The 23259-nt window shown below is 36.9% G+C and overlaps 1 protein-coding gene across 1 annotated transcript in view; it reads left to right on the forward strand.

Annotated features, from left to right (window-relative positions):
* Window positions 1-23259, forward strand: part of Maob (monoamine oxidase B) — a 103648-nt gene that overhangs the window by 41925 nt on the left and 38464 nt on the right. Inside the window, 2 exon segments of the mRNA NM_013198.1 lie at window positions 1271-1365; window positions 2650-2787. Coding sequence (NP_037330.1) covers window positions 1271-1365; window positions 2650-2787 — 233 coding nt within the window.

The following is a 23259-nucleotide window of genomic DNA, read 5'->3' on the forward strand; positions in this document are numbered from 1 at the left end:
AAACTATATTGTCAGCATAAATTAATATAAGGAAATAACTGTAGTTTAAATCGAGTGACCATTGGGTGTGTTGCAGTAGTGGAGCCTAACATCACATAGTCATTATTTTTGGTAAACAATAAAGGAGCTGTTTTGTGTGCAATGGGGCACAGTAGCATTTTGACATTTCTTTGATTTTATTTGGTCCTATGTAGCAACCAAGTAAATTGAATTTACCATAAGACTAAATATTTCTCTTCAATTCAAAATACCAATTTTCCATCTGTTCTTGGAGGCAGTTCTTACTAGATTATGTGAGTGGTTTTATTCATATTTTTATATTTGTCAATGAAATGGATAGAAACCCTGGGTATCCCACATACTCAGCAAGTGGCATCCCTCTGAATTACAGCCACAGCCCAAGAGAGGTTTAAAGATGCAGGGTTTTGTTTTCTAGTGAGTAACAGAATGGTACTGGGTCCAGATGGGAGGATGGGTGGGGAAGAACTGGGAGGAGGAGCGTTAGTAGAAACCATAATCAAGATATATTATGTGAGAAAAAAATCTAATTTCAATAGAAGAAAAAAAAACCTTCCTTTCAAAAGTGAAATCACTTAAAAAGAGTGCCGAGCTTTAAGAGCTAAAATACTAGACCATGTCTAGGATGTGTTAGTACAAATGATTGTAAACGGGTAGTCAATAAATAATTTTGGCTAGCTGAATAATTAAAGTACATGGATGGAGACATTTCATCCCTCCATTATCAGGCATATCTGAAATGAAAATGTACAAATGGTCTGGTTTTATGACCTCAGGTTTGAATTTTTTGTTAATTCTCAGGTGTTCTTGCAGGTGTTGAAGGCTAGCTCTCTTCCACATTGCTTCTTCTTTTCATAGTTAGTCATACAATGGAGTGTGGGGCTGGCATGGAACCTTTTGGGTTCCAGCACATGGATGTTCTTGATTGTGGTCTTGTGTTTAGATTAGGTTGTCTGGCCTATACTTTAGTTGTTAAAATATGGATATTATTGGTATAATGACATGGAATGTTCATTTAGATGAGGTATTCACTGTTCGTGAAATTTACTTTATTCTTTCTGGAAGAGTCACTTGGTTTCCTAGATGGAAACCTAGATGGTTCTAGGACTCTGCAGAGAATTCTTACATACTTCTTAGTTGTATTATAATAAACCTCATGTGAATGTGACTTTGCTTGTTAACTGGTGGTATAAGGAGCATTCTGCAATCCTTTAACAGAATTGATCACAGTGTCTTCTTGTATTTCCCCCAGGTATGGCAGCAGCCAAACTTTTGCATGACTGTGGCCTCAGTGTGGTGGTTCTGGAAGCACGAGACCGTGTGGGAGGCAGGACTTACACAATTAGGGTAAGATACTAAGGATGCAGATGAGAAACATGGATCAAAAACTGAGTTGTGTATTAAGACTTTTGTATTTCCTGAAATCTCCATTACTTATCTTCTAAGACAGGGAACATGGTTCTAGAATGTTCCTTATAGTTCCTCTCCTCCTCTTCCTCCTCCTCCTTTCCCTCCCCTCCTCCTCCTCCTTTTCCTCTCCCTCCTCCTCCATAATCATCATCACCACCATCATCACCATCATCACCACCACCATCATCATCATTATTTATGAGGGCTAAGGTGTTTCATCCAGGGACTTGCACATAGTAAACACACAGCACTTCTATTCCAAGCTTCTTTTTTATCTCTATTCAACTCTTTCATTCCCTCTGTTTCAGTCTTTTTACTTCATAATTAGCATTGTAGACCTAGAAATGTGAAGGTAGAAAAGGAAGAAGTAAATTGTGTTGTAGTAACAGCAAGAAATTTAATAAAAGTCTGGACTTTTCAACCCCAAGTTTGAGTCTTCTCTAGCACAAACACAATCATTTCACCCATGCAAAGTAAGTTTGGGGGTTAGAGGGGGAGTCTCTATTTATTTATTTATTTATTTATTTATTTATCTATTTATTTTTAAACATCAAATCATAATTGTATTACCCTTATGGAGTAAAGTGTGATACATGTAAAATGTGGGTGATTAAATCAAGTTAATTGTTATATCAGTCACTTGGCATCTTTGGGTCAACATACTTGAAATATATTATGTTTATTTTATAATATACAATGCATTATTATCAACCAAGGATATCATAGTATGTATCAAAGCTCCAAATTTACTCCTCTCATCTTGTTGACTTGTACACTTTCATCAGTAGTTCCCCATTTCCTCTGTCCCTAACACCCACACCCATAAGACCTCCAGTGCCACTGTTATATTCTTTACTTTCATGAGTTTAACTCATTTTAGATTCCACATTTGAGATTGTATAGGACTTGCCTGTCTATATTTTATTTATTTCATTTAGCATAATGTCCTGCAGGTGCATCTATGTTGTGCTAAATGATATTATTCTATTATGTGTATCTACAGTATTTTTATTTGTTCGTACAGAATAACATCAATAGGATGACTTCTATTGTGGAGGACTAGATAGTAGGCAAGTAAATCACCACAGACAAGTAGGGCTATTTTTGGTATAATTGAGAAACAAGTACCTAGATTTGCTGGGTGTAGTCAGAGATGTGTTCTTTTATAAGAATGGTCTCTTTTACAAACAGTCATCTTTATTTTTTCCCATGGTAAAACAGAATAAAAATGTTAAATATGTGGACCTTGGAGGATCTTATGTTGGGCCGACCCAGAATCGTATCTTACGATTGGCCAAAGAGCTAGGATTGGAGACCTATAAAGTGAATGAAGTTGAGCGGCTGATCCACTTTGTAAAGGTAAGGTGGATATAACTCCAGCAATATTTTGATATTTTTATCATTGCATCTTACATGTCACTTAACGTTATTGTTCTTCTCTGGAAATTGGTATACAAGTGGCCCAATAATCAAATTCGTCCCTTTCATGGAATTGCCATTGACCTGCCTCCCTCTATGATTTATCTGCATGTACTCTGTCTCTGCTTCTTAGGATCATTTGTGTCCTCTGGTTCCTCCTCCACACCTACTCTTATTCACATATCATGGCCTATGAGTCTTTTCTTCTTTTTTCTCTACCAACCATGGTTAACTCTTATCTCTTCATCGTAATTTCTCTTGGTCAATCTGACATCTATGTGTATCTCACATCGCTAAGGGCTTGAGGAATGAATGATGTTTGAGAAGCAGAAATTCTAGCAGCTTTAAACCAAATAGCTGAAACCCCATTAATTCCCACAGAGGAAAGCACAAATGAGGAGGGTTCACACTGACCACACCTCTCTGTGGCTTCCAGTTCTCCCACTGTAAGTCTTCAGGTGTCATAGCTCCCTATTTCCGTGCTTTCTCAGAATTCTCACTTTGATCTGTGATAAGCAAAGAGTTTTCTATTCTAGGCCTCCCTCACTGTGAAATTCCACAGAAGAACTAATAGGAGATTTTATCCGTGGACTTTGTGTGTGTGTGTGTGTGTGTGTGTGTGTGTGTGTGTGTGTGTGTGGTTTTTGTTTGTTTGAGGCAGGCTCTAATAATGTAGCCCAGCCTGACCATGGATTCAGGATACTTCTCTTTCTATCTCCAGAATGTGCTGAGATTAGAGTTGTGAGCTACACATGCTCTGGTAGAGGTTTAGTTCTATCATTTCTCCTTTCTTCAATTGCTCCCAGAGATAGACGGAAGCAATGCAAACTTATTGCCCAGGGTAAAAAAAAAGTCACTTCCTAAGAAAATGGAAGAAAGAGGAACTGAGAGAGTGGCTTGGGAATATAGCACATTCTAAGCCTGTTTGAGGTCCTAGGTGTACAAGCACATCCTAAGCATGTTTGCAAGCACATGCTAAGCATGTATGAGGCTTTAGGTTTGGTCCCCAGCCCACCCAAAACTAAACCAAAACAACAAAAAGAAGAAACTACTAACAGTTTTAATTTGTATAACAGTATAATGCCTTTATATTTGTCTGTTCTATTAAGAAGCACACATAACAGACCATATATTGGGACTCATTGAGTAATATAGAAATGAAACAGGTACTTGATTTGGCATAATGTAATATGAAATGACTGACCTTCCAATTTTGTTTAATAAGCCTTTCTCTTTGTTTCTATGTGAAAAAGACTCACTTGAATTGGTAATGAAAATACAGCATGGTGATGGTGTGATTTGCTTAACAAAGGCAATTCCTAGTAAACTTCCTTTGTTGGGCTCTCTGCTTTTTAAATATGTTGTCAAACTGACCTTTTTAAAAATGTCTTCCTTATTTTGCCTGTGTGATTTGCAGAAACTGAATCATTGTGGCACCAAGATCGCTTGGATTTCTCCAGACAGCAAAAGAGATACTCAGTGTTTACACTTGCTGTTGTTCTCTCTTTGCACATTGCAGGGGCTCAGTCACTTTAAAGCCATGTCTAGGAGGTTTTGTTTCATTCTGGTGATCTTACAACTGTATTGAATCCCTTGCCTGAGAGAGAATTCTTCTAGTTATCAACTGTGGACATGATATTGCCCTTAAATCATTTTTCACTGTAGAGACCGAATGTGCTTCTTTCTTAGACTATCCTATTAATCTGTGTTCAACCAAGAAAATAGGAATAATGATGCAGTGTCCTGGACTTACTAAAGGGCAAAAAAATTACATATGCCAATAGTGCTCTTTATGAAGTTTAAAGTAAATGTTATTGTTTTGTAATTATTACAAAAGTAAAGCATGCGAGCTGTGAAAATGTAATTTGAAAGTGTGAGTACAGAAAAAGTAGCATTGAGAATGAAACGCTCCATTATCTTTTCTTGAAAATAAAATCACACTCTCCAGTAGTCTATTGCTTCCTAGATTTTTATAGTCCAGGATTGCTGTTGTCTGACCTCTGCTGGAGGAAATGGGAAACATCTGTGAATTTTAAAATTTCGCATGCATATGCATAAGCATATATGTTTGGTATACTAGCTTAATCTCCAATTAATTCTCACTAGTGAAAGAAACTGAGCCATTAATGACACTGAAGTTAGGCATTGCAGACAAGGTGCCACACTGATCTCTTAGTGCTCACAGTCACTGAGGACCTACATGATGACGAAACAAATAAGTAGTGAGCCTCAAACTAAAACTTCTTCCTTATTTTGCACCTTTCATGTCCTTCGCCACGTGACATTTTTTGTATTTTCAACTTGCAAAAATATCTCAGATTGCCATGTCTATTTCTGAGATTATTGGTGGTGCTAATTCTACTTCTATATGCCTAAGAGGAGGTGTTTTTTCTCAAAAGAGAATGAGTCCCACAATTGGGAATTCTCTAGTACTTGTAGGATAAATGATCAACTGGTGGATGGCTTTTTTTTCCTCTTTATTTTAGTGGTTTCTTTTAATTCTCTCATACATTACACACTGACCTCAGTTTCCCCTCCTTCTTCTCCTTCCAGTCTGTTCCCCCATCTTTCCTTTCCTCCAGATCCAACCCTTCTCCATTTCCCTTCAGAAAAGGGAAGACCTTCTAGGGATATTAACAAAGCATGACATATCAAGTTACAATAAGACTAGGCACATGCCTTCAAGTTACAATAAGACTAGGCACATGCCTTCGTATTAAGGCTAGGCAAGAAAACCCAGTAGGAGGGAAGGGGTCCCAAAAGCAGTCAAAAGAGTCAGAGTCAGCCTATGGTTCTCTTCTTGCTTTCTCCCTCACCACTGATGTGATGAGCAGGCCTATGTACTGTCTAGATATATTCTATCTAAACTGTATGCACCCATTGAATGGCATTCTTTTAGAGTTTCTATAGATTTGTTTTATGTTGTTAAAATGTGATTTAGCCAAAAATGGCTTTGTGTTAAAAGAAGCAATACCAATGTTACTGAGATTATCAGTGGGAAAAATGATCATTTAAGTTCAAATTTATATAATTTACAAGGTGTTTTATGTACAGTATGTCATAATGAAAACCATTATTTGTATAATTAATACATGCTACAAAATTAAGTTATTGATGTAGCCATTACTTCTTAGGCAATTATTGTTAAGAATCTGATAGTCTGATAATTTCTTATGGTTTCATTTAGAAGATAGCTGTCTAGATGGCTTGAAAATGGCTGTTTCCCTTTTAAAATTCACTATTAAAAAGAAAAATATAATAGAACCCCTTTTAGGGAGACCTGCTCTATTTGGAGCTTCTGCCTCATTTTCTATCACTGTGTATATGTTTTCCTATGCACAGAGAGGTGATTGTTTTGCTGTTTGGTTGTTGCTTTTTTGAATTCCTACTTTGAATATTTTGGAGACAATTTTGAGGCTATCAGTAAATAAAATTTCTCGGTTTCAGAAGTTTTCAGGTGTCTGAGGATTGAGGTATCCATGAAACCATCTTGGTACTGAAAGCTGATATAACAAGTGATTGTTTGATGTGAAGATGTAATGTGACTTAGTATTAAAAGTAGACTTTCATACTAGAACTTGTTTCTAGGCTTCCGTTAAGGAGAGAAACTGGGCAAAAAGGTACATTGGGCTTGACTTGCTTGTCTATGGACAGAAGCAAAGTTCCCTGTCAAAGTCCTTTTTTGTGTTGTTACAGCCAGCTTCAGTGCTACTGAACTGCATGACAAAGGAGACCTCTCACTATTGGATTATGTGTTTGTTTCTGTTATAACTGTGGTTACCTAAACAATACTGGAGTAAGAGAGAGAACTTGGCACAACTCCTAATTCTTGCCTACAACTCCAAAATCCACTTGAAAACATGGTGCATGAAAATAATGTAGTCAGAGAGGGCACAGTGTAGATCTCCCTCCTTCGTTCACTTTCAGTGAAAGTCCTCAACTGTCTCTTGGTACAGGTAGAGTAGGAATATTAAGAAATAAAATATTCAAATGATACTTGCATTTAACAAATGGCAATTGTCCTGCTGAATATAGGACCTGTTGTATATAGCATCACCCTGGAATCAGTAGGCTGGAAATGTCTTGTATCCAGTCCTTTGATTTTCCACTCTCCACAATCTTATACACACGAATATTAAGCCAAGGAAGCCTTGATCAAGTTCCAAAGCGCACATGCTTTCTCCCCCTAAGAGAAGGCCCCAGGGGCAAGTTATATGAACTCTTTATTTCACCCAGGAACAGGTTTTTTTGAATGAACCTTCTACCTGCCAAGTCAAATCTATTGGCCCTGGTACTCTGTGCAGTTTGAAGTGGGCTTAATGAACAATCCTTCTCCTTCTATTCCAACCTGGTTCCATTTCACAGCTTTTTCATGGGTGACAAGTTTGACTTACCATCATGGAAGAATTCTTTCCTAAGGAAAATGTGGAGAATAGTAATTTCCTCTGCCCTAAGTGGAATCCATTTGTCTAGTGATCATTCTGAAGCGTTTTCTTTTATTATGGAAAGTAAAATGCTGTGTTCAGTAGAGAACACAGGCTGCTCTTAAGCACATAACAATTTGCTGATAATTATGCCTTAGGTAGAGGAATTAGAGCACTGTTGTGGGATATATGATAAATTCCTTCTACTCTTGTAAGGTTCCCATTTAGAACTTAATATAAAATTAGATCAGTAAACATATGCTTTATGTACACAAATCCATGCATAAACTTAACATTGACTAGAGTTGTAGAGAACACAGAATCATTATTATATTATTCTTGAGATGTAATGTAGGTAATTCAAAGAAATTGGGGATGATATGATGTTTCCTACGAGAAATGGAGGTGGGACTTAGATCTTGTGTAGAGGTTTATGTATTTGTACCAAGTAATTGTGGATTATGGACTAATGAATCAAAGCACAGTTCTTCTAGAGATGGTAGATAATAAGGGGTTTTGGCAGCCTGTGGTACAAAGAAGTGACAGGAAGTCCAAGGTGGCCTCAAGTGTGTTACTATTCTTTGTCAAACACTTTACATTGGCATTCTATGGAAAGGTTTAAAAATAGGTTCCCAGGGTGTTTGCTATATGACCTGTCTCTGTCATTTAACTTCTGATGCTACCTTTTGAGGATATAAAGTTTAAAGAGACTGGGTGGAACACGCCAAAATTTATTTTATTTTATTTTATTTTGCAGGATGGGGAAAGGGCTTTGTGCTATTTCTTTCTGACCCCTGGCACTCACTTTCCTTCCTACCAAACCTGTGTTCTCATCCACTGGGAAAAATCATGCTTAATGTCCACCTTTTCAGTTATTCTGGATGCCAAAGGAGAAAGGTAATCAGTAGTCTTATCTAGCTGTAAAGCCTATGAACCACAACTATGACCGGAATGGCAAGGTATCCCCCAAAGATGCAATAGTGGCATTTATATTCCTGAAGGTAACTAACAAATGTTTAATTGGACTTAAGGCCTGCTCAATAGGGATCTAATGACTGATACTGTAAACCTAGCCCAGTACTCATGGCTGCTGACACTGTGGACCTTAGAGGAGAACCTACTATCACCATTTTCATAAACCAATAGAAGTTATAAGTGCATTCTAAATACTTATTATTGTATCACAAGTAAATGTAGCTCTCACCTCTCATCAAAGGAGCTTCTTTTTGCAATGCATGGAAACTGTTATAGGAAACCACAGCTTTCTGTAATCAAAATGCAAAGATCAAATGGCTGGGGATGTCCAGCTCCAACTGATGCATTTACAAAAGAATCCTTATACTTGCAGCTCAGGGAACATCATCCAAGAGGGTATGGGAAGATTTTAAGATTCAGAGGACCAGAATGTTTCCTTTGAGATAGTATCTTCTAAGTCTGATAGAGAAGCTGTATCATGAAATCTCAACAGTATGGTTGCCTAAATAAAACTTGAAAAATGACAGTACCAATTGACATGCTAATGTGGGTGCAGGAAATCTCACAACTAGATGAAAGAACAGCAGGCAATCAATGGCTTCTGAGAAAGGGAGAAGCAGTCTACTTCAGAGACAACCCCTTGATAGGTTATCCAATCTCAGCAGTCAGCCTTGATCTGCTCCCATACTAAATGCAACAGGTTGTAGTTATAAATTTATTTATAATAATTAAAGAGTAGAAGGGTATGAAGTTGTGGATTTGGAAGAAGGAGAGTGATGGAAATAATATTCACAAAGTACTTGAATATTAAATTCTTAAGTAATAAGTTTTTTAAATATTTAAATATTTATTTATTCCATGTATGTAAGTACACTGTAGCTGTCTTCAGACACACAGAAGAGGGCATTGGATCCCATTACAGATGGTTGTGAGCCACCATGTGGTTGCTGGGATTTGAACTCAGGACCTCTGGAAGAGCAGTCAGTACTCCTAACCACTGAGCCATCTCTCCAGCCCAAGTAATAAGTTTTAAAAAAACTCTCCTTTCCTTAAAACTTCCCACAAGAAGAACATTAAGTCATAATCTTTTAAACTTGATGATGATGGAATTTTAAGTTTCCTAAAAATGGCTGTTTGATCTTTAAAGCTGTAACACTGCTAAGAACAAACATACTGCCATTTAAGTTGATCTCTAACAGTACCTTCAGAGGTTTTTGTGACAACTTCAAACATTGCAAGAACTTGATCTGTTTCCAAGCTAGCCTAGCAACACTTTTCTTCTTTATCCTTTTTTGCTAGTTTATTTTGTTTTGTTTTGAGAGAACATCTTATTATGAACCCTAGACTAACATCCAAGTTACCATCTTCCTGCCTTAACCACGAGAGGTGCTGGGGTTACATGCATGGGCCACTGTATCTACCTTCCCATTAACAGCTCTCCCATGGTTCTGCCTCTTTCTCTAGTCTTCAACCCAGTGACCCCTGTTTCTAGTTGCTTGGTCATTTTTCCCTAACAGTGTTCCAGTTCAAATATCACCAATTTGTGATTCAAAGTTGGTTCCAGGAACAGTTAACCTTTGGTGAGATTAGTGTTAAACACATTAAATTTACTTAAATATGAAGAAAGAGAGGAACTGACTAGTGTAAGCCAGACTACAACTGGTATAAATAGCCTTTCTATTGCTAACAATTGTGCAATCAGAACTGCACAAAATCAGAATGCAAGAAAATCCAAAGAACATCTCCTTCTAGCTTTCACAGGATGTTATCCAAGCACAATAACATCCTAATGCTGAACATGTACTGCCTAAAAGCAGTCACAGAAGTCTCTTAGAGAATTTCATGATCTTTTGACTTAATACTACAGACTCCTTCTAGAGAGTACAAACTGTGTATTGAAGTTTATCACTTCCTTTCGTTCAGTTCAGTTTTTGTCTCTTCCATTAAATTCAAAGGTGTGGATGTCATTCCCGATTACAAAAGGCACTCAGTTCTCAGATTATTTCTCTGTGCATTCCTGCCTTCTTCCTTTCTTCACTTCTTGGTCTCATTTTCTCCTTTAATTGTCTATTTGTGTATCTATCTGCAACAATCATCTATTCATCTCTCTAACCATCTTCCTATCATGTAGAGATTCATACAGTGGCCTGTAATGCCATACACTGAAATGTATGATGTTTTTCAGACACAGTCTTTGTCATGTGACAGGATATGTTGCTTTGTTTTTATGTCACTCATTTTTTCCACCAAGACTTCCTGTCATGTTTATTTTTAAAAATGTGATTAGACACAGGCCTTAGTGAGTTCATGATTTGTGAAAAGAAGCTAGGCCATTCTTTCCAGCAGAGCTTTGTGCCCCTCGGGTGTCTAGGCAGCAGTCTCCTGAGTTACATAGCCATTAACAAGAAGCAGGCTACTTCTAACCAGACTTGTTGTTTACAGTCTCTAGATTCCAAAGCAGCCGCTCTAAAGCAAAATATCAAAGGCTCTTATCTTGGTATGACTAGGAAACAGAACTTCCCAGTCTTCTCTCTCTGTCTCTGTGTCTGTCTGTCTGTGTATACTCATTTTCTCTCTTGGTTTCTCTCTCTGTCCATCTTTCTGTTTCTCTCTGTCTGTCTCTGGTTCTGTCTTTCTGTTTCTCTCTCTCTCTCTCTCTATCTCTCTCTCTCTCTGTTCTCTAACCCCTTGACATTGTCAGTATCATTAATTATTACAAATGAACTCCCATGTCACCTTGTCATGTTATTTGTGCTTTTGTGCCTTTCTACCTCCATCCAAAAAGATCTAATGCTATCAGGTTTTAAAAAGAGTACAGTTTAAAAGAAAACACTGAGTAGCATTGTCACCAGCAAAGCTACTGAGTACCATGAAGATTTTATGATCATCTTAATAGGAAGGATAATTGGTTTGGTTTTCTCTGGAAAATGCACTTTTCTCTTTAAAGTGTTTATTATTAAATGTGTGTTTGTGTTTGTGTGCACGTGTGTGCATATGTGAGTGCAGGAACCCACAGAATCCAGAAGAGGACATTTGAGCCTCTGGAATTATCAGTGGTTGTCGGCTACTTATTGAATGTGTTGGGAGCTAAACTCCTCTGCAACAGCAATATGTGATGTTAACCTCTGAGCCATCCCTCCAGCTTGTAAAACATACTTTTCTAATTCTTGGCCTCTGGTATGACATCAGGTAGGATCAAGATGTTCAAATCCTTTTTACAAGTAAACCAAGCCAGTAAATTCATCCTAAAAAATATTTTTACAAGCTCCTTGGACACCGACTGGGAGTTGATGCATTAAATCCAGTCTTCCTTCCTCGGCTTCCTGATTTATGAATAGGCTAGGAGATTAGCATTTGGCTGCAGCTAAAGTCACATGCCCAACCTAAACTGATCATAGCAAAGAAACAAATGTCCTTTCCTGGTTGTGTTAACTTCTAAATTTTCTTCCACTTTGCTTTGATTTCTTTAGACTAGTATAGAATATGGATTATGATTAGTTGAGAATTTTTCCTTAAGTTACCAAGGGAAGTCACTGCTGATATTCATATGGAGCTAAGCTCAGAGCACAGAAATACATTCATTTTAATTTCTTCTTGTCATATATATATATATATATATAAATAAATATATAATGAGTTATAGATATACATATATATGTATATGTTATATATATTTTGAGAAAACTCCTTATAATAGCTCAAAAATGTCTTGTCTAGTCAAAATAAAATCTGTTCATATAAATCATTTAAAGTTTCCTAAATGTCTTAATAACAGGTCAAAAGAAAAGCTGAAGTAGATTTTAATTACATATCTTAAATAGGGTGGCTTCTCTTCTAGAGAAAATGGGTTCAAATCTCAATCATGGTGGCCCATAACTGTCTGAACTATTTCTTGGGGATCTGAATCACTCTTCTGCCTTCTGTGGACACAGGCAAGCATGTGGTGTAAAGACATAAATGAAAGCAAAACACCAGTTCACATGCAATTTTAAAATCTTTTTGAGATACAATTACATTTCCTTTCCTTCCTTTTCTTTTCTCCAAACTCTCCTACATGCCCCTCCTCACTCTCCTTCAAATTCATGAACTCTTTTTCACTAATTGTTATTTCATGAAGTATTAAAAATATAATACATCTTATTGCATCACTATCTGTAAAAATATATCAGTTTATAGTCTTAACCTTTTAATGTAGTCAAAATAGAGTATCAACAATGGTATATTCTGCATACTTTTATGTAACAACCTTTGTAAAACCTGACATTTAGTTCTATTTATTTATTGATATTAATCATTCCATTCATTTACATCTCAAATGATATCCCGCTTCCTGGTTTCCTCTCCACAAGTCCCCAATCCCACAACCTCCCTCTCCTCCCTCCCCTTCGCTTGTGTGAGTATGAACCCCCACCCATCCATCCTCTCACCCTACTCCTCTGGCATCCCCCTATGCTGGGGCACCAAATCTCCACAGGACCAGGGGCCTCCCCTCCCGTTGATGTCAGACAAGGCCATCCTCTGCTACATATGTAGCATGAATCCCTCCCTGTACACTCCTTGGTTGGTGGTCTAGTCCCTGGAAGCACTGGGTGCTCCGGACAGCTGATGATTTGAATTAATCACACATGATATGCTCATCATCTGGATAGTGGTTACCAGATTAGAAAGCAGTTGCCTCAAGGGTTAGTGTAGTCCATGTGTTTTTTGAAAATATTGCTAATCCATCTTTAAAAATTTAAAGCATCACTATAATTCTATTCCTCACAATAATACACTGCAGATTAACTTCACTTATGCTGCAGATGCAGACATCTGCCATCACAAAAACCTTGGAAGTAAATATAAAAGAAAGTGTTTGTATGCCTGTGGCTTACTAAGGGCAGCTTCGACTTAAAGAAATTTGTCCTGTGTGCAAAAGCTTGGTGATGGTATGACCCTATGACTTGGTGCATGTGAGCAGGTTGAAACTTAAGGAGGGTGAAATAACGAGGAAGACATCCATAAATGAAGTTTTTGAATATTTCCCCAAACCTCAGAGGACTTAAGAAATTGAAGAGAAAATTTTATGGAGAGCATTCATAGCTTTCACATGGGGTCACTATTTTAATGTATGTGATAGTATGTGCCTGACTGTGACTAACTCAAGAGAAAACAGAGTAAGACCAAAATGCTGTCTGTGGTGACTGTCTTCAATATGACCTTAGGAGAGGCTAATAAGTAAAGAGTACAGAAGGTGGGGGCCCTTGTCACCCATTTCTTGCTTCAGTATGTGTACTGTGTGAACAATTGTGAAAATGCTGGGGAGGAGCATAGATCTCTGGACTACTGACCTTTACTGTTTCCTCCTTTTCAAGTTGGCAAATGTTAAGGGCAGATGCTCAAGACACCTTCTTACCATGTACAAACTAGGAAAAAACCCCCACAATGCTTAACTACCTATAACATAGGCTACTGCATAAAAGCAAGTGTATACTTAACAGTCGTTGAAGCTTCTGTTCAGAATTGACCATAATAAATGAAGTGACTGACATATTTGAGATCCTGCTATTTGCAATTCATTATTCTAAGCATTGTATGTGCCTTAAATATTTAAAGGTACCATGGTTAGCATCAACTATCCTATCAAATGAGGATGTTGAAACATAGGCATTTATATGCCCTAGTGCAGATCTCCGAAGCTTAGGTAAGTCATAGAAAGGGATTCAACAAGGATATTATAGAGCTTAGGGTGCCTGTTCACTAAGGCTTCATGAGTCAAGAGATGGTGGGACCTTTCAGGGATTAGGCCTAGTAGGAGATTTATCCCTGAGTTATAGGAAAGCTACGCTTTGAAGAGTTTTCGCAGAAACTTGTCTCAGTCCTTTGAGTACTGGTTGCTCTAAGAGAGCAAGACTGGGGCCAGAGAAATTGTTCAATTTGTAATGCCTAGCCTGACAACCTGATTTCTGTTCCCAAGGAAAACATGGTGGAGGAGGGAGCCCATCTCTTCAAGTTGATCTCCACATACTTGACACTGGCATGAGCACATGCACACACACACACACACACACACACACACACACACACACACACAAAGAGAGAGAGAGACAGAGAGACAGAGACAGAGAGACAGAGACAGAGAGAGTAATAAGAAAGAAAGAGAGAGAGAGAGAGAGAGAGAGAGAGAAATAATGGACCCAAACTGGCTATCCCTACACTTTTTGCCTTCCTTTCTCTCCCTGTGATTTCTCCCTCCTTACATGCACTCTTACTTGGTGCCCTGGTCATTTCAGAGGTCATGAGAGGTGGCACAGAAGAGCTGAAAATAATGTCCCTACAGTATTCTTGACTATTCAAAACTGTAAGATAAATTAACCTTTTTTCTTCATAAAATAACTCTGAGGTGTTTTGTAATAGCAACAGAAAACACACATACACAATATTAAGCACATAACATCATATTCCATACCCAAACAGGGAACTTTCAAAGTACTAAAGCTACTAATTCCAATGAGAGTTCTGACTCTCTGTGTCACATGAGACAAACATAGGATATACATGTATCTTAAGTGGGATATACTGTATTATGTTCATGTTTCTATTACAAAGTATAAACATATAGTTGGAGGTTGGAGGAGGCACTGTTTTGCATACATCATTCTTCAACAGCAGGGAAATGATAAAACTATATACTTAAGAGTTATTTGGCTGTTAAAGAATGCATCTCTGATATGAGTGACATTGATCTTTGAATTAGAAAGGATGTGAGTCCATCTAAACCCAACAGGTTACTTTTAAGCTGCCTCTTCCTTCTGAGGTCAGAATAATTATGCTGCTTCTATTTTGAGGATCTCATCTTTTTCCCTGACTAGTTCCAGGTTTTTTTTCTCAGGGTCCTGTTGACATCTTGTCTATGTATCCAGGACAGAGCTAAAGTTTCTTGACTATATCATTCTGAAAGTTATTAGTTGAGTGAATAAAATTTGATCTTTATCATAGCCTAAAAGCGCCAAAATGTTAGTCCCCTATCAACTTCCTGACTAGGCTCTATTCCAGCCATTCTTGCTGTTATGTTTTAAACAGGATTTTGCAGTGTTGTGAAGGCTGATTACAAACTCATAATTCTTCTGCTTTGATCTAGAGGGTGAGGTTGCAGGCATTTGTTTTTCGAGACTGAGTTTCTCTATACAGTCCTGGAACTCTTCATGCAAACCTCAAACCCAGAGATATGCACCTGCCTCTCCTTCCTGAAGGCTTGTATTAAAGATATGCACCACCACACCCAGCTCAAGATTAATATTTATTTTAATTATGTGCATGCATGTGTGTGCATGAGTATGTGTATGTGCATATGAGTACAGGTGCTTGTGGAAGCCAGACAAGACTGTTGGATGCTCTCTTAGTTAGGATCTCATATCTGTGAAGTAAGACCACGACCAAGGAAACTGTTACTTAATTGGGGCTAGCTTACAATTTCAGACGTTTAGTCTGTTATCATAATGGTGGGCAGGATGGCTGCATCCAGAAAGATGTTCTGGAGAAGGAGATGAGAGACTACTTTGTTGGTGCTGAAAAACAACCCTTGTTCCCATAAGAGATCAATATGTGCTTTTAATTGCTGATCTAAATTCCTGGCTGCAATTTACTCATTTTTAACACAGAGCTTTACTAAATAGCTCAGGATGACATTTCATTTGATATGTAGCTTCTAGTGGTCCCATATTTATAATATCTCGCCTCATCTTACCAAGCGTTGAGATTAAATGTGTATGCCACCACACCCAGCTTCACTTTGCTCTTTTATATGCTAAGTTTATTCCTGTCTCCTGGATTTTGCACTTTGAAACTGAATAAAGGTGGCTGGCCAGTCTTGCTCCCAATGTACAAAGAGATGGGGGTCCCAAGTCCCATTCCCTTTGAATCTAGAAGGATTCCACTACTGCTTTGACCAGAAGGACTTGATAATAGTGATTCTGTTCCAATTTGGGCACAGCCTTAGGAAAATGACATGTTTCACCTCTCTCTAGAATATTCACTCTTAGAGCCCTGAGTTACATAGATCATGGGAAACATCCAAATAGTCTGACATTGCCAAGCTAGAGAGGCTACATATGGACCCCAATTACCTATTCCAGTTGAATCAGCCTTTCAGTATTTTGTATCATAGTATTAGCATCAGAATTAAGATTATCTTGTATGTCCAAGCTGAGCCCAGATTCCAAGAGTCTAGCCATACCACTATTTGACAAAGCTTCACAAGCAACAACCACAAGCTGTGCCCAGTAAACTCACATAGAAACTGTGGGTCATAATTAAATCGAGCTTTCCGAGCCAGTTAGTTGTGGGGCTATTTCTCTATGCAGCAATGGATTACCTAAACATACTTACATACTTGCTACTTCCTCCACTTGGAAAGGCATTCCCTAGTCATCCTAAGAAGTATCCCAGCTGGTAGTTTTTCTATCCTCAAGTCATCACGTATGTGTGTACATAATATATATGTATACATATACATGTGTAGATATATACATATACGTATATGCATTTATGTGTGTGTATATATAATAAATAAGTAAATAAATAAATAAATATCCCACAGCTTCAGGTGCTGAAGAGTTGAAGGCTTGGCTCTTAGTTGATGATGCTATTTTTTTTCAGGTAGTGAAAAACTTAGGAATTGGAGTCTAGCTGAAGGAAGTAATTCTCTAGAGGTGTACCCTAGAAAGATAAACTTTGTCCCCAGATCACCATCCACACTGGGCACACATTTCTGCTTCCCGGACAACATAGAATGAACAGTTTTCTTTTGCAACTATGCTCCACCTTACCACAGGCCCAGAAGCAGTGGAGTCAGACAATCATGGACTAAAAATTCCGAAACTGTGAGCCAAATCATCTTTTCACCTTAAACAGTTTCTTGTATTTTTCACAATACAAAAGGTGACTAACATGTTGTTTTTGCTTTATTGTTTTGCCATTAGATGACATTTTTTAAAACTTGAAGCAGGATCCTGGAGAATTGTCTCAGCTATTAATAAATATCACTTACTTCTCTTACAGAGGACCTAGATTCTCTCAATTCAAAACTACTCATGTTGCTGGTTTCACGGGATATATCGCCCTCTTCTGGCTTCTTTGGGTACTGCATATATGTGGAGCACATACACATAAATGAAAGTAGATAAAATTAAATACAAAAAGCTTGAACTTATATTATATACATATTTGTGTTTCACCTTCTCTCTCCTGACACAGGTTCCAGTATGTAAGATTCAAATAAATAAATAATGTATTTCATAGTACATATTATAATATATTTTATTAGTCTATATGTATAACATAAATATCACATTGTTATGTTAAATATAATATGCTTAATATTTAATATAATAAATTAATGTGTTGCATATTATATTATAAATGTTTTTATATAATATATAGTTATTTTCATACTTGTGGGTATCTATTCACTTATATTTTTCTCCTTTCTTTTTTGAAAAATATTAATTTATGTGTGTGTGGATGTGTGCATTTGTGGGTGCACATAAATCAATAAGCAGGTGGAGAAAAGAGGGAGTTTCTGAAGTCAATTCTTTTTATCTGTCAGTTCTCTCTAGAAATCAAACAGATTTAATAAGCAGGCCCCCTTACCAACTGAACAATCTAACCACCCCTTACATTTTGTTTGCTATAACATTTATTCCATTATTTTTCAGAATATCATATAGGAGTGCTGTTTTATTCATATAATTTCCACATGCACTCTCCTCCAACTCTTCCCATATCCCCATCCCCTGGCTCCTCACGAACTCTTCTTTAATTATTGTTCTTATATGTGTTACATGTGTGGACATACACAAGTGTATTCATAAATAGAACCTGTGATTCCATTTAGTGTTCTATCCATGTACCTATGTTTAGCTCTGATCACTTGGAATTAGATAAGTTATCAGAGGTCTTATCCGTGGAGAGACTGATTTTCTCTCTTTTAGCAGTCATCAACTGTACCTATTCATTGAGGAATGAGGCTTTCTGAGGTTTTGTCCATATGCTTCGAGATGTCAACTGATACTGTCATTATGTGCATTGTGTTTAGGTGGCATGTGCATCAGAACAAAATTCTTAATAGGCTTTAAGAAATTGCTTCTTATATAAATAACTTATCTTATATCTTCTTAAATACTTTTGGATTTATGATCACATGATGAAAAATCTCAAGATAGTATTTATTGACATAAGTAATTAAATTCTTCATAGCCGTGTATTTGAAACCCACCAAAAGCCAAAGGCATGCTATAAAAGAAAAAGCAAGACAACCTTTTCCTTGGTGTTATTTTCCAAGTGAGAATTCTCCAGAACTTTTTTCTATTACCCTCATTGACTATGTCCACCCAAGGGCTCAGAGAGCTTCATTCCTCCTCAATATATTAAATACAAATAAATAATGAAAAAAAAAGAAATTGCTTCTTGCACAAATAATAGAAAAAATGGCTCTCTGTCTTTCTGTCTGTGAATCTGTTCCTTTCAAAGCACGATTAGGCACATCTCTTTGGTGAAAACTACAATATTCAAGCCACAGAAAAAAAAATCTTGTCCATCTACTATGAGGTCAAAAAACTAGGAAGGTTCTTCAGCTTAACATTTGTACACAGTTCCTATTCAAATCTCACAAGAAGATGCTGCTATCTTGTATGTTTTAGTTACAAATAAATTGCAAATACACAGGCAACAAAGCGTATCAAACTTCCCTGTCCTCGTGGAACTTTCATGCTAACTGAGAAAGGCATGCAGTTAACTAATAAAAAGCATGAAAATTTATTAGATGGCACTAAAAATTGTGATGTGATTGGTGATATGTCTAGCATGTTTAAGATTCTACATTCTAATTCCAGCCCTTCTGAAAGAAAAATGTTATAAACAATAAAAATGGTATAAATTACATTCTTAATGTAAATGTACCCAATACTTACATGCTTAACCGAAGATTTTTTTAAATTGCCTCTTAGTTTGATAACTCAAGTTTAATAAGCCTTTGAATTGATTTTTCAAGTGTATTTTTGAGTTAAAATTCAGTTATGCATCAAGTTGCTGAATTATGCAAAAGACTTTGGCCTTCATATTTGGTATTTTCCCATGGCAAGAATTAATTTCTAATGAGGATTTGAATTTTTCAACCAAGTCTTATAAATGCCCAGAAACATATATAAAATAATAGTGTATCAAAAAACTGTAATGAGCAAGTGTGTGTGTATGTGTGTGCATATACATATGTGGATTATATATTAATTATAAGGCAACCGATACTGGAGAATGTGGGGAGGTGTGAGAGGAATGTGCTACTTAGTAGAGAAATCAGAGAAGACTCACTCACCAAGTTGTTAGCATTTCAAACAAACCTCAAGAAGGTGGCAAGAGAACAAAAAGTGGTTGTTAGGAGAAAAATGTTCCAGCCAGAGGAGATGAATGACAATATTGAAGCCTGGAGTCTGGCATGTGACAAATCTATGTGAGCAATAAAAGGCCTGTGTCCCCAAAGAAAAGAAGTCAAGAGAAAGTAGGGAGAGAAACAATTGTTTGCTTCTAAGACCACTCTCAAGCAAAACAAGACAGAGGAAAATGAAAAAGCCAGCTGTCATCTGCTGATGTCAAACTTCTCATCTTTTACAGAGCATAATTGTTTCTTATGAGCTTACACAGGTTCTCACATTTTGATATGAGGTCGCAGTCATGAGAGTTGGATAATAGAGAGCCCAGTCAGTTGGTGTGAAAGCATTAGTCGTTTGAATAAGGGATTTGAACATGTAAAGATAGCAGCAGCCATGAGAGTTCTAGAACTAATCCCCCATAGTTATTCATGATAAATACAAATACCAACTGACCTGGTAGTGAGTATTCCTTTAAAACAGTGGTGTTTTAAAAGCATGAAGGTCAATCAAAAGTACTCCTTAGTGAGTAATTTTTAATATTCTTGAAAATAATTTTCATATAAGAAGATATGTCTGAGATATCTTTTTATTTTGCTCCAGAGTTCCCCTCCATGAGACATAGCATAATTTCCAAGTTTTTTGCATAATTTCTCTGCATGGCTTTTAATCGGGACCTGTCCTGTTCCTTTCTTCTTGTCTCAACAAGTGAATTTCCCTTAAGTCAACACAATTTCCAGACTAGCAATTTATGGTCATAGCAGCAAATATCCTGCAAGAACCAAGCAGACGTTTCTTTCTTTGACAGATGTGTCCTTTGACATGTAGATATTATTTTCAGTCATTAACCTTCCTAGGGGGAATCTTCTGACTCCAGGTGAATTTTGGTTTGTGCTTGTAAAGAAAACCTACATTTCTCCTAAACAAGTTATAGATTGGAAACATTGTACCAATATTAATTTTAATTAAAGACAGATTTTAGAGATCACTGAATAATTCAGTATAGAAGAAAATATATGCTGTACTTAGATATATACAATTGTATGAAATTTTTCTCATAGGATCTTTCTAAAGAGTAAAGATATATAACTGTGGTATCACAGAACTCTTAGACTTCCCAGATTTTAGTAGATTCATTATAGACCCTGAAAATGTAATTTAATTCTTCTTATAAGGTTCAACTCTGAGTGTATACAGAAAGATTAGTTTACATCATGAAAATCAAATAGGACAATATAGCAAATGATTGTAAATATCATTTATTTTCTTCATTGTTTTATCTCATGTCATAGATAAGCCCACTAGGAAGTATTTCTGCTTGATAATATACTCTTTGAATATATATTTTCCACTTTAAGATCATCACATAGTCTCACACTTCAAAATGGTAGTCTGGTAACTCAAAATCCTGCTGGAAGAAAACTCATTTTTCTATCTGTCCCCACTTCTTCCTTTTTTCTTTATTGTACTAGACTTTTACCAATCTTCTCATTACTCTATATATTTCAGGGACATCAAAAACATTCAGAAAATGTCTTTCAAGGACACCTGTCACCCTGTACTTGCAAACACAGTTAGGCCACAGCTAGGTTATGAAATGGGAGCATTTGTTCTCCTCTAGCTGAGCTGTGCTGAAAGAATGGAGATGAGAGTTTGGGACTAAATTTTACAGAAAGCTTGCTACTTAATGCTACCGAGTGAGCACTTACCCTTTTGAAGAGGACTTGGTGAGCATGTGGTCATAGCAGTAATCAACAGCATGATTAGCAGTGGTGTAAAGTTGGGAATCTCTGAATGATCTGCTTCCAAATCATAGGGAGGTTCAATTGATAGAATTTTTCTAGAGAGTCAGGAAGGCTCAAGATGTGTATAGACAGGGAATTTGTAGGATGTGTTATGTAACCTATGTCCCGCCAAGTATTTTGCATCTATTAACTCATTAATCCAACTCCAGCTTTGGAGAAATGTGTGATAAATTACATGTTACAAAATCATCTGTAAAATATAAGTGAGATTCCTAGAAAGTATCAGATGTGTAACTTATTTAAGGTTGCAGAAGAAGAGTTAATATTTCTTGAACTAATGGGCTTATACTCTAAATGGCAGTTGAGAAGAAAAGTGATGTTGATGCTGGTCAATACTTACACATTTGTTATGTATATTCCACTGTGCTAAGAGATGTGCTATTGTGTTAATTGTCCTCAGTAACAAAATAATACAGGTTCTAAAGGCATCTACATCATGCAGAGATTCAGAAAGCTTGATCAAGCATGCTAAATTTACAGTTACTTGCTGGAATGCTGACCTGTCACAAGCTGTGCTCTGACATTGGATGGAATGTATGCATAAGTCAAAACAGGTTATTAGTTTCCAAATATTGTAAAGTTAGTGATAAAACTGAGGGTTTTGCACTTGCAAGACAAGGGATCTTCCATGGAGCCCCACAGCCCAAACCCCTAAATGAATCTTTTTCAAATAGCTTCTGCTGTTTGATTCTAATAAAATAAAGATTTGTGGTGATTATGGGAAAGCTAAATCTCCTTTTGATGCTAATGCTTTTGTTTGGATATTTTCCTTTTCTACTGCCTTACAATAATATATGTATCAGAAAATTTTGCCATATACCCACAAATTTAAACCATAAGACGTGTGTATGAGTCTGCAAGTTTATGACTCTAATAACAGCCTTTTAAGTATGTGTTTTATTGTGTTTTTTCACCTGTGGGAAACCATATTAGGTTTATTAATTAAATTAGAATATAAGCAGTTTGAAAATTCCTCCTACATAAGTTGTTTATAAGAGATACTTTATAAAATCTTTTACTGATACTAAAACTTACCTTTTCTTTAAATATTGCACTTAAGTGAATGTAGATAGTGGGGTATGTTAACAAATGCTTGAGGGCCAGCAAGGTGGCTTATTGGGTAAAGATGCTTGCTACCAAGACTGAGGAACCAAATTCTATTCTCGCAACGGGCATGAGAGAAAATTGACTCCCAAAGGTTGTCTTCTGTCCTCTACATGGGCACTGACACACACACACACACACACACACATACACACACACACACACACACACACACACACCTCACTAAAACAAAAGTGTATGAAAGAAATTATTTTAATTTTGAAGTTTATTTATGCTTCAATAGAATTTTGAGATTATGTAGATTTTAATTCCAAGATTCTTTCTCTAAATGATTAAAAGTGCTTATTGGTCATTATTACTTTTTAAAATTGTGTGCCTATGTGTGTGTTTGCATGTGGGTATGTGCATGTGACTAAAAATGCCTGCAGATGCCAGAGGAACCTGGCGCCTGATACCCTGCAGCTAGAGTCACACACACTGTCTGTGAGCCGCCTGCAGTGATTCTGGGAACAACACTCAGGTCCTGAAGAGCCATCAGGGTTCTTAATCCATTTCTCCAGCCACTGAAGACACATTTGAAAGATGATGCAAATGCATGCCTTTAAACACATTTTCAGTGGGGCCATTGTCCCAGAAAGAGGTGAGAACAATGAACTTCAGTGTCACCTTGCCTTGTTATTTGTGCTTTTATGCTTTTATTCCTCCATCTAAAAAGATGTAATACTATTAGGTTTTTAAAAG

Source organism: Rattus norvegicus, chromosome X (assembly GCF_021556685.1).
Source record: "Rattus norvegicus strain SHRSP/BbbUtx chromosome X, alternate assembly SHRSP_T2T, whole genome shotgun sequence".
Lineage (NCBI taxonomy): Eukaryota > Metazoa > Chordata > Mammalia > Rodentia > Muridae > Rattus > Rattus norvegicus.